The sequence below is a fragment of the Stegastes partitus genome, unplaced genomic scaffold, assembly GCF_000690725.1.
Source record: "Stegastes partitus isolate 25-593 unplaced genomic scaffold, Stegastes_partitus-1.0.2 Scaffold1, whole genome shotgun sequence".
In the NCBI taxonomy this organism is placed as follows: Eukaryota; Metazoa; Chordata; class Actinopteri; family Pomacentridae; genus Stegastes; species Stegastes partitus.
The window spans coordinates 1,877,479-1,890,233 of record NW_007577732.1 but is presented as its reverse complement, the minus strand read 5'-3'; the positions used below and the strand labels follow the sequence as shown (position 1 = coordinate 1,890,233).

At 41.5% G+C, this 12,755-nt stretch overlaps 1 protein-coding gene across 2 annotated transcripts; it reads left to right on the top strand.

Annotated features, from left to right (window-relative positions):
* Window positions 1-440: 440 nt before the first annotated feature.
* On the top strand, window positions 441-9,463 carry LOC103374668 (spastin-like). 2 transcript variants are annotated; one of them, XM_008304897.1, is made up of 16 exons: window positions 441-777; window positions 858-941; window positions 1,037-1,120; window positions 2,635-2,795; window positions 2,889-3,022; window positions 3,113-3,206; window positions 3,298-3,372; window positions 3,489-3,560; window positions 3,642-3,717; window positions 3,803-3,894; window positions 3,999-4,078; window positions 7,951-7,993; window positions 8,097-8,176; window positions 8,254-8,324; window positions 8,419-8,459; window positions 8,556-9,463. In XM_008304897.1, the coding sequence occupies exons 1-16, from the start codon at window positions 660-662 to the stop codon at window positions 8,679-8,681; spliced, it is 1,431 nt and encodes a 476-aa protein (XP_008303119.1). In that variant the 5' UTR covers window positions 441-659; the 3' UTR covers window positions 8,682-9,463. The 2 variants fall into 2 exon arrangements, with proteins under 2 accessions (XP_008303119.1, XP_008303040.1); XM_008304818.1 differs by having other exon boundaries at window positions 1,034-1,120.
* Window positions 9,464-12,755: the final 3,292 nt, after the last annotated feature.

The following is a 12,755-nucleotide window of genomic DNA, read 5'->3' as shown; positions in this document are numbered from 1 at the left end:
GTTGTTTTTTAGGTGTGAAAGCTTGAATATCTGAATCTGTGTTTTTGGAGACTGGAGTTATTATGCTGCAGGTTCATGGCATTGACTGTTTGTAGTATATGAAAACAATTTTTAAAAAAAAAACCAAAAACATATGGATATGTTGAGGTAAAGAGGCTGATTTTCATTGAAGGGGGTCTTTACATTTTTACAGCAAAACCATATGGCTGCCATAATTGTTGCTTTTAACAAGACACTTCAAATAAAATATATTTGTATTCACACGGCAGTTGGGCAGTTTTGGTCAGGAAAAAAACGTCTTTTTAGTCCCGAAAAATAATCCTAATAATTAAAAAAAAACGTGATTTTATGGTGTGAAGATCCAAAGGGCAAAAAATGTGTTGCATTCCAGTAGCGTGACGGCCCGGGAGGGCGGAGACTCCTGTCTGACGTACACACGGTGAAAGCGGAAGCTAGCGGTAGAAATGTTTGGGTTGTGATGAGGCACCAAAATTGTTGTTACATATATTAAAAAAAGGTTGCGTTAAAAACCACAGATCGCGGATTGAACCACTTTTAAATGCTACTTAAAGGCTAAATACTACCGTGTTTTATTTGGTATCGCGCTAACTGTGAGTTCTGACTGAGAAGGAAGCGACAGTAACGCGAGAATAGGCCTGATGTCGGCCAAAACAAGCGCAAGTAAAAGCAAAGACTGCGGCGAAGTTATTAAAAACTACCACAAGCAGGCGTTTGAATATATATCGAAGGCACTTAGGATCGACGAAGATGATTCAGGTTAGTTCACGGTGTTTTCTGACTTACTACGTGGTGTGTGTGACAGCTTGTGATGATAAAGCCCCTGTGTGTGGTGACAGGGGAGAAAGGGGAGGCTGTGCAGTGGTACAAGAAGGGGATAGCGGAGCTGGAAAGAGGAATTGCAGTCGAGATCACGGGACAAGGTAATCGCCAACACATGTCCAGATGTGCATGATGTTCCGTGTTGACATGCTTTAGTCTAATACTCGGTGTTTTTTGTTTTTTGTTTTTCCAGCAGGAGAGCAATATGACCGAGCAAAGAGACTTCAGGATAAAATGGTCACCAACCTCACCATGGCAAAAGACAGGCTTGCTCTGTTAGGTGAGTGGCATCTTACTTGTCTGACATCCTGAAGTCTGAACTACATCTATGACTTTTATTAAAGTAAAGCTGCACAGTGCTCACATCAAATGTTGATTAGCACCCATCCTCATCAATAACCAAGCAGTAGAAACAGTGGACCGTTATCTTACACTTGACAATAAATTCACCTTTGACCAGCACACCACGGACATCCAAAAAGGAAGCCACCAGAGACTCTCAGCCATCCATAAACTAAAAGGACTTTACGTCTTCGCCACCCCCGCCGCCCCCTCCCAAATCTCCTTCTGTTGCTGCATCCTCCAGTCCGTCCTCCTGTATTGCTCCACCTGTCTCTACAACACGCTCACTGTTACTAACAAACCCAAACTCATAACCACCATAGCCTCCAAAATAATCACCAAACCTCACAGAGTTAAATAACACACCTACTGAACACATACCTCACCCCCCTCCCCTCAGGACTTACAGGGAACAGCAGGTGTGATGGCTCCTGAAAGATCTTGCTGGCTTTCCTTAAGGTCTGTTGCTCACAAAGGGTGGAGAGGGTTCTTACAGGGAGCTCGATAATTTTGGAGCAGATCTTGACAACACTCTAGTCAGTTTTTACTCGAATGACATAAATAAGTAGCAAAAGAAGGTGAGACATTGTGTTGCATGTTGTAATAATGCCATGTTCACAATTATTCATACCATATCTCAGTATCTCAGCTTATACAGTTGCTAACAAGCTTTCTGCATGTCTCCACTGGGATTTTGTTCCACTCCTCATTTGCCACGACCTCCGGGTCTGTGAGGTTGGAGGTCTTCCTCACCATCACTCTGGTCCTCAGCTTCCCCCACAGATCCTCAGTGCGATTCATGTCTAGGCTGGGACTAGGCCGCTCCACAATTTTAGTATTGATTTCTCCCAACCATTTTTTGACCACTCACTGCCCGATGTCCATGGAGACCAGCCTTGTGCACTGTTTAAGATGTTGCTACCAGATCTCCAGACTCATCAGAACGGTGTTGGTGTTGATCCTTGGAATCTTCTTGGCGTCTCATACAACCATTCTTGCCAGTGCAGGGATCACTTTTGACTTCCTATCACACCCTTTGAGATTTTGCATCACAGTGTGAAACCCCTCCTTTTAATACACTGCGGCCACTGGTTGCTAGCTGAGCTCTACTGATAGTGTGCAGGAATGCACTACAACAAAGTTACAGTTATCAGGACCATTTAGAGTGGTATTGAAGCTGCATTTTCTCAGAAATTGGCAACAATTTCAAGAGGTATGGATCATTTTGGATTTAGAAAACACACCAAGAGTTAAAATGTTATCATTAATATCTCTAACACAATATCTCACTGTGTTTTTTTCACTAGTTTATGTCATTCCTAGCCAGAAGAAACCGATTGGTCAAATTAAACATTGCTGTAAATCAAAATTTGGCATGAGTCTATATCATTTGTCGTTTAACTGTAAGCTGAACAGGGATGCTGAAGATAAATGCTTTTTGTTACTTTGCAGAGACAACGTTGGCATCAAAAAGGAGAAGTGATCCAAAGACAAATCATGTTCTTCCACAACCAAAGCCTTTTCCTAAAGGCCACCCTGGAGTCGCTGGTGTGTCCACTAACATCAGGCCCTCCTCTGCTGGCAGAGCCCCATCGAGACCTGCTGACCCAAAGGTGATTTTCTTTATATTATTTAACTGTCCGGTTGTGTCCTACTTCAGCGGGTCAGCTGTGTAATGTTTTCTGGATGATTATTTTCCTGCTAAGGTGACCCCTCGTGTGGGAAAAGCCCAAAATGGAAGACCTGCTGCTGTGAAACAGCCCCCAAAGAAGGACATGAAAAACTTCAAGAATGTGGACAGCAAATTGGCTAACTTGATTCTGAATGAAATTGTCGACAGGTATTTAGAAGTAATGCTACTTTTTTTTTTCATTCAGTAACATGCAAATAAGTGGAACGTATTCATATTGTCTCCCTCTGTTCACTGCAGCGGAGCATCTGTATCCTTTGAAGATATCGCGGGACAGAATCTGGCCAAACAAGCCCTCCAAGAAATTGTCATCTATCCTGCCTTAAGACCAGAGGTGATGACTTCTAAGCGTGATTCTTCTCTGTTTTCTGTGTCTCTGCTTTTTCAGACTTCCCTGTAATGCTTTTTCACGTTTTGCTGTTTAGCTCTTCACTGGCCTCAGAGCTCCTGCACGTGGTTTGCTTTTATTTGGCCCACCTGGAAATGGAAAAACCATGCTGGTAGGCCAAGTGCTCTTTCCAACGCAATTAAACAAATCATTCAACTGTGCTTTATAATTTGCATGTAGCTGATGATAGCTGTCGGTGGAATCACAGCCTCCGCTTCCTTTCACCAGGCCAAAGCAGTTGCCGCAGAGTCTAACGCCACGTTCTTCAACATCAGCGCTGCCAGTTTGACCTCTAAATACGTAAGAAATGCTTTCAATCATCTTTTTTTTTTCATCTCGCTGCAGTTTTTAAAAAAATCCTTCCCACTGTCACCGTCACAGGTCGGAGAAGGCGAGAAGCTTGTTCGAGCCCTGTTTGCAGTTGCCAGAGAATTACAGCCCTCTGTCATCTTCATTGGTTTGTATTACTCAAACATGTACCTGAAACACCAGTTGTTTCAGCTCATCAATGAACCTCTCATTATTCTCTGTTTGACACTCAGATGAAGTGGACAGCCTGCTGTGTGAGAGGAGAGAGGGAGAACACGATGCCTCTCGCCGCTTAAAAACTGAGTTCCTCATAGAATTTGATGGGGTGAGAGCAGCGGCCTTAGAAATTTGATCGTGAGCCATTTTCGGAGTCACCGTTGTCTCTGTGAGTGCAGGTGTTATTTTCACAACAGTGCTTCTGGGTTTCAGGTGCAGTCAGGAGGGGATGACAGGGTGCTTGTAATGGGAGCGACCAACAGGCCTCAGGAGCTGGATGAAGCAGTGTTAAGGTACACTGTGCTGTCCTTCATGCTGTAAATTTATTTTTCATTATATATGCTGTCACTGCCGTCTATATAAAAAAACTAAAAAATATTGCCTGTCACTTTTATGCTGATGATACTCAGATACACCTGAAACCTGACACTGACTGCTCTGTAAATTCATTAACCAGTCATTTGGCTTATGTTCAAACTCGACTCTGTCAAACATTTCTCAACTTTAGTGAGTATGAAACTGAGATTCCGTTGCTCACCTTTCACCAGTGTCAGTATTTTATTACACCATGGTTCACTGACACGGAGTTTGCATGTTCTCCCCGTGCAGCGTGGGTTCTGTCCGGGTTCTCCGGCTTCCTCCCACACAGTCCAAAAACATGTTGAGGTTAATTGGTGATTCTAAATTGTCCGTGGTGTGAATGTGAGTGTGCTTGGTTGTCTGTCTCTAAGTGTGGCCCTGTGATAGACTGGCCACCTGTCCAGGGTGTCCCCTGCCTTCGCCCTAAGTCGGCTGGGATAGGCTCCAGCCATAATGGATGGATGGATAGATAATGGATGGATGGATGGTTCACTGACACCCTACTAGAAACCACATGTGAAGAACCTTGGTGTTATTTTTGGATTCTTCTTGCAAATTCGACCTGTTGATTAAATCAGTAATCAAAGCCAACTTTTTTTCTACTGTTGTCTAAATTCAAACATTTTCTTGAGAAGATCACTCATGATTTTTATTACGTACAGTTAGTTCTATGTCAGAATGGGCCAGACACTACCATCCAGTTGTTTCAGAATGCTTAAGCTGTCAACCAATCCTGACATCTTTACCTTGGCTGCCTGTTCAGTATAAGATGAAATATAAATTTGTCTTACCTTTTTGTAGCTACTTAAATTAACTAACCCCAGCTTATCTCTCAGACCTGCTTCACCTATACGCCCCATGTTGCTTGCTTAGGCAATTCGACCAGATTCTCTTCGTAGTTCCCAGATCTGGACTGTCTTCTGAAGAGCAGCACCAAAACGTTAGAACAGCTTCACTCCTTCAGATTGGGTCGTCAGCTTCAATAACAGTGATTAAAAATCAATTAGAAACATGTTTTTCCTCGTTTGCTTTTGAGATCCAATTTCAGTTTTATCTGTGTGTACAGTACTAATGATTACCCCTGTAGTTTGTCACACAGTGATCTGGTTTACTCTTCTTGTAATGGTTCATGGATTTAATTCACTTAATTTGTTTTAATGGTTTTATTTGCCTGATGCTGTGCAGCACTTTGGTCAACATTTTGTTATGAAGCTTGTGCACAGATTCAGTAAGGAAGATTTCTTCTCTAACACTCTGTCTCTATTACTCTCAGTGAATAATAACTATTGTTGCTGCGCTGTTCTCTCTGCTATGTCCACATTCACACACTGATAAAACCACTTCACTTTCAATCTCAACATCTTGACTCTTGTCCAGTGATCTATTTGTCAGCGCTCTGCAGACAGATACAATCAGCCTGTAGACCCCACTCTTTAAAGTCGTTGCACTTCTTGAACATGCATCCGTGCTATGATTTCGAAACCTCGTCTGTCCATCCTTGAAGAAGATCCTGTGGGTCTTATATATGACTCGTCGCCTGTGGGCTGCTTGAGATGGAGTTCCCATTGCTTCCTGGCATCTTGCTGCTGAACCTCCCACCCTGCAACTGCTATCAGCTAACTAAATAAACACAGTGCTTCCCAACTGCAGAAAATTGCCAGAATTTCCAGTACAATTCATTCTTGACCTCATTCAGTCCTTCCAACTCCACAGCATCCCACTATACCTGCTGATTCAGCTCTGTTCTCAAATTCATGCACATAAGTTCAAGAGGACCAAAAAAATCTGCTTCAGCAGTGGCTGCAGCAAAGCGTGGCACAGCTGGCACTCTGGGATCTCCCGCCCTTCCACCAGTAACACTGATGTAGGATAATTTCTCCAGGCTGTAACGGCATCCTACTACTCCAGCGATGCCTGCAGGCACTGGAAACCACAAATAGAGAACCCATCACTCCTGTTTAATCAACATCCCTCGATCTTTCTGCCTCAGCTCTCTGTGGTCTCCGCCACTTCCACTTCCTTGCCCTTGCTTGTATTCCCTAGTCTAGCCTCCTCCAAAGTTCTCAGAGGTAAAGACATCAAATTATTGAGTATGTTGCCACAGTCCCCTGAGAGAGGGGAGAAAAAAAAGGGGGAAAAAAAATCACGAGGGCTAACCTAATGGCAGGGCTTAACACCTTATACCCCGGTTTATTGACAGACATGTCCATCTAGAGTTCCTGTGCTCTTTCTATGCAGAGAAAAGACAAGAGCTGGGTGTATATTTAGCACTGGTCAGTTATCTCAAGTATGGCAAAAATATTTTCTACTTGTACCACAAACTCTCCCCAGCAAATCCGCTATCTACATTTCTCAGTACGAGTGCATTAACTGGTCAGTTCTCATCACCGAACTGCTAGTACTGATTGCTGGAGGACAACACGTCTGCTTCACCTGCAGGAGCAGCGGATAACTAGCTTCTCTGTGCCACAGGCTGCCTATTTAATTTTTGGCCTGAATTTAATATCACATTTTACAATCTATAGTTTGTTTCTCAAGTATACAAAACAAAGGGGGCTTGTTCAAGTATTATTACCTGCACTGGCCATCCTTTTGGTTCCTATGCTTCAACAATGAAATTCCTAAGGCTCTGAAAAATCTCATTGTCTTCGGCTTCTCTTTTTTTATCCCTATAATCACCCCATGACTAAATCCTGGTTCATTTAGCATCTTTAGTGAAGAGCTTTTTAAGTGTGATCTAAGCCCTCAGCGGGCCACTTTAGAGTATGAAGTGTGTCAGAAAAGTTTCAGGACTGGTGTCACAAAAGATGTTTTTCAAATCCAAACTACACATTTTCCCCTTTGAATGAATCTGCCTGGAGTCTAACACACTTTCCCAGCCTTCTCTACCACACCGCCATGAACTCCTAGAAAGATTCCTCTGTAGCTCTGTCGTCACAGCCGTCTTGATGTCGTCCACGTCTTCAAAACAGGTTCCCTTGATGACCCCCTTGAGCTTGAGGAAGAGGAAAAAAATCCCACAGAGCCAGGTGGGGTGAGTCGGGAGGTTGCTCCAGCACGGCAATGGGTTAGGGTTAGGGTTAGCCTGGAATTGTCGGATGCTCAGGGCATTGTGAGCAGGTGTGTTGTCTTGGTGAAGTAGCCACAACTTGTCCTGCCACAACTCTCACTTCTTCTTGCACACTGGACAAAGCAAATGCCGCAGGATCTCTTGGGAGACGTGCTGGTTGATCGTCTGAAGGGGAAAACTCGTAGTTTGTAGTTTGAGTTTGAAATATATCTTTTGTGACACCAGCCCTGGAATTTTTCTGGCACACCTCATAGGTACTACAACTTCTTTCATCCTCCTCTCACTAACATTTGATCATCTGCTGCTTATGCAACATAAACATTAGGTCATGTCCTCATCTCCTGCCTGTATCTGGGACTCCACTACATGATGTCATCCATCACTTCATTTGTCCAATGATCTGTCTGCTCACATTGTGCAAGCCAGTCAGCCTGGAGACCCCATTCTGTACATCCATTGCAATTCTTTCACTCTTTCCCTAAAGCATCCCTCCTCCCCACCTCCACCTCATCCAGGTGTCCAGAGCATCTCAGTCAGTCTCCACAGACGCCTGGTCCACCACCACCAGCGTCTACACTCCAGCATGCTCATGTTTCTGCAAATAAATAAATAAATAAATAAATAAATCTCTCTATGATATCTTAGTGTTGAAGTGTTTACATTTTTGATATAAACAAACTGACTTCACTTGACTTGCATGAGGTCATCACCATTTTTTTGCTTTTTATCTTTCAGGCGCTTTGCAAAGAGGGTTTATGTGACATTGCCAGATGAGGAGGTATTTACTGTGTAAAAATGTGTCTGTGAATGTCTTTGCTAGCTTTGTAGTGTGAGTTTTGAACTTTTTAAACAACTGCTTTTCACAACTCATCTTCCTTCAGACAAGATTCACGCTGATGAAAAACCTTTTGGGAAAGCACTCGAATCCACTGAGTAAGAATGAGCTGTCTCGTCTAGCAAAGTAAGTTTTATGTTTGTAGCCTTAACGTAACCATTTTATATGACTTTGCATTAATTCCTGCATATGTTGCTTGACAGAGAGACTGTGGGATACTCAGGAAGTGATCTGACATCGTTAGCCAAAGATGCTGCGCTTGGACCAATTAGAGGTATGACTGCTTAATTGAACTGATTACATATTCATACTTTTTACTGAACGGGCTTGAGCTGGTGAGATTTAATGTGAAATTTTGCCTTATGCAGAGTTGGGGCCTGACCAAGTCCGTAGTATGGCTGTTACTGAGGTGAGATAATACTGTTTAAATACTCACAATACTGCTTTCCTACACATTCACAGCCAGTCTTTATCAGTATATTCAAACCTTTGTTTATATTCACAGATGCGTAACATCAAGATGAAAGACTTTGAGGATTCCCTGAAACGCATTAAGCCCACTGTTAGTCCATCGACTCTTAATATGTATTCCAAATGGAACAAAGATTTTGGTGATACAACAGCTTTCTGAGCTTAATTGCTGATTTTTACTTGTACAAAAAAACAACAACATAAAAATAAAATAACAGTTGTTTCCACTGTTTTACTCTATGGGAACAAGATGTCAATAACATAAATAAAACCTGGAACAATACCTTTGTAGGTTGGTAAAGCTATGATGTGTGAATATTTTGACATTCGGAAGCATTATGGGACAATTTCCTGTTTTATGGGAAAGGTTTTGCTGTTTCTTGTGAGTTTCTTAATTGTGTTATGACACCCTTAAAACACTGTCTTGCTACTTGAAATTTCAATATTTATTCTGAAGAATGTCTTGCGAAACTACGAATGAATTTTCTTTTTCCTCATAAGAGAAGCCAGCTCCTGCAAATGTCATCTACATTATTTTTCTCATCCGTTAAGCACCTGATACATTGACATGTTGATGGTACTGATCACCAAGTGCTCTCTGTACGTAGGAAAACATACAAAATCGGTAGCAGTTGGGAGAAGAATTGCCAGAGTGGATGTTTTTTTGTATAATAGTATTTGTTTAGAAAGGTTTTCCATTTGCACGGGTAATTTGTAGATACAAATACTTGTATTTGAAAGTAGGAGACCTAACAAACTGTCATGCTTTCTGACTTTTTTTTTTAAACAGTGACAGTTAGTTGAGCAAAATGCAGCAGTTTCCCACTTTTCCCATTCATCAATAAAGACATTCATTCACATTTATTCAGCTTTGTGTTTTTCTTATTTTTCTTAGAAACCTGATGTATCATACACAGATGATTAAAGCAAAAGTACAATCTATCTATGAGTCTATCTATGACCTATGTCAGTCACAGTATTACAACAGATCACTATATCAGCAGCAATGAAAACGCACTGAAGAAACTGGCACTGTCTTTCTCTTTGTATTTCAGCTACATATTCCATCTAAGTTTTTTTTTTCCTTGAAAATCATTCTTTTCCGCCCACTTAACCAAATGACACAGTGTATAGGTGCATTGAACTAATTCAGCCATACATGTTGGAACAGGAAACTGATACTGAATAAGCATGATGATACAGAAAGTCTCAATTTGCAGGTTGATAGGACTGGTTCTTCAGATTGGTTATGGATGAAAATGCAGAAGGCTGAATCTGTATTTTTGAGACTGTCATTTGGTTTTTATCAGCTTCAAGGTGGTGCTGACTGCTTATTATTACTATTATATACTGCTTATGTCTTCCAGAATATACAAAAGATCATATTGTCATCAAAAGTTCCTTTTGCACACTTCGGTTATACTCTTGTTTTATTGCACATTATTATTTGCACTACACTCACACAGGACTTTTCTATTTATATTACACTACTTGTCTACATATTACACTTATACATTTTGCATTTTAGATTTTCTTATTGTTTATTTTTGCTTATTATCTGTGTTTATGGTGGTTGTAACTTTATCTTTGTACTGTAACAACTAAATTTCCCCTTGGGGATTAATAAAGTATTTCTATTCTATTCTATTCTATTCTATTCTATTCTATATTGACATGTTATGTTAAAAAAACTTGATTTTCACTGGAGGGGTCTTTAAAACAAATGGATGAGGTTTTTCCATGAAATCTAAGCCTTTTCCCTTCCTTACTCCCATTTTTGGGAGGTGTTCCTTTAAGTTTGCAACATGGAGCAGGACTCATTAAACCATTTTTTAAAATCATTTCTACATGTCCTTCCTTTTAGAGTTTTTCTGCAACAGACTTGTTAATTCTTGAGGTGAATGCTGTGAGGAGTGACGTTTCTCCACATTATCACTCCTACAGGTAGATGGTGCTACAGGTCTTGTTTTTGCCTGCTACATGACTGCTTTCTGTGGCCTCAAGTGGCATCTGTTGGAACCAGCAGATACTTCGCCTGCAACCATAGATGTGTGGAATGCAGTAAATTGCTATTAATGAAAATAAAGGCCATGTTTTTCTGTGTTGACTGTCAGGTTGAATGATAGATTAGTTAAGTCTGCAGTTTTTGGGTATGTCCTACAGTTATACTGCTCATGCACATACATGTTGGTGCATCGGAGAAAAGGTCGCAGTGTCAAGCGAAGTTACATTATGCAGCTCTGTGGTCAAGACCCCATAACCAGTCACTGTCTAATAACACGGCTGAACACTCGGCTCGGACAGGGGTCACCAGCTGTTGGGGCAGCGCCGATTCAAGCCAAGTAAATTCTTGTGGCTGGTTATAGACCTTTATTTCAGTGCACTGCAAACTCTTTCCGTGAAAGCTTTTTCTTAAATTCCACCCCCTTCCCAAAGGCCCATCCTATGGTCAGCCGGCAGTGTTGCTTGCGGTTTATGTGGCCCAGCAGCTGCATCATCTTGTCCTGCAGGTCTGTTTACAGACTCTATAAATGCAAACACTTTCTCCGGTTAATGAAGTTTTTCAAGCATGTCCTCTGAGTTTTATTTCCACACTGCCTTGAGCTGTCATGAGAAGAGTTTTTTTCTTTTCATTTTTTTTTTTTTTAAGGAGCAAAACACTCACTCCCAGAGCTCCAACCACACCTAGGACTACACTCTTTCCCTCAGGGGAGAGATGTTGGATGGAGTGTGTTTTTTTAACATGTCATGACTGAAGAGCTTCTTTCATGACGCCAGACAGGAATGAAGAGTGTTAGGGGTTAGGGTTTAGTCATCACCTTTTCTCCTGTTTACGCTTCCCTGAGAGCCTCTTGCACAGTAAACAAATTGTCTTTATGACAGAGTAGTTGCAAGATTATTTAGTCAGCTTATTTTCCTACCTTTCAACTAAAACATCTGAGCAGAAAATAAAAGCCCACGGGTGGCGAAACCACCCCGTAGCGACATCCTTAAAAGTAATTTTTTTTAAAGTAGCGTGTAATTACATGAGAAAGCAATTATCATATATACACAATGTGCTTTAAATTTTCTAACTGTCAGAAACAGAGGATTATTGAGGTGGTCTAAATCTCGTAAATGATTGACAGCTTCCCTTTTTGGTTGCGTGTCAGAGGCCTGCACCTCCACAGTGGTTCATTGATGCTTTGACCACTACATCCACTCAAGGGAAAACAGAATAGGTGATCATTTGATACCTCCAGTGAGACAGCCCACCCTGTAGAGAGTAGAATAATAGTCAACACAGTGAGGACCTCTCTGACTGAGCAAACAGTTGGTGATTGTTTCTTCAAGTGGCCCATTATGAAAACAGCATGTGGATGGGAGAGTTTGTTATCGTGAGTGCACGTGTCTCACTTTGAGGCAACAATTATTCTTGATTGAGATCTTAATCATAAACATGACACAATCTGTCAACTGTTCATGCCATACAGCAGCACACATAATAAAAACGCCAAAGACAGCGGCTGCATGAAGCGTCATATTAGAGAGAGGTTGCGAGCTCAAGTATTTTTAAGCAAATCCTGATTGTAAATTGTAGAACTGGAAGTATTTCTGTCAAAATTTGGTATTTGGCCCTTTTATCGCCCTCGGTTTAAAGATGTGGTTCAGGGCTTGCACAGTGGAAAGCCTTCAGGGCCGAGCTGTGTCCACTTTTCAGCACTGGCTGCTACTGTTCCACCGGCCCGCACACCCAATACATAACTTCATTTACCACGAGTGTTATCTTTCTCTCTCACGGGAGCCTAGAAGCCAAGGCCAATCTTCTATCCAATGGCAACATCTGTCTTTTATGAGCAAATTTATTTTTCTTGCTCACTGTTTATTTAAGGTGTGTGTATCAGTGGGTGTGTGTGCTTTAAAAAATGGGTATACAGATATGTGCAGATACACAAATGTAAACATGAGCCTTTGACCAATAAGGAAAACTGGGCTATTTAGATGATATGAAGTTGACGCTTTAAAGATATTTAAATATTCACTTTCTGGTACAGTTAGATGTGAGGTTTAGCTTAGCTTAGCAAGGCTGCAGCTGGACTGGGCTCTGTCGAAATACAGCAAAAAATTTACAAAATTAGTGGTTTCAATTAGGAACACTGACTAGGCTACAGCTACATTTTTAATCTAAATGAACATCAGATATGATACAGGTGAGCACTTGGAATTGTGAAAGCATGGCATCCATTTTCAGTTT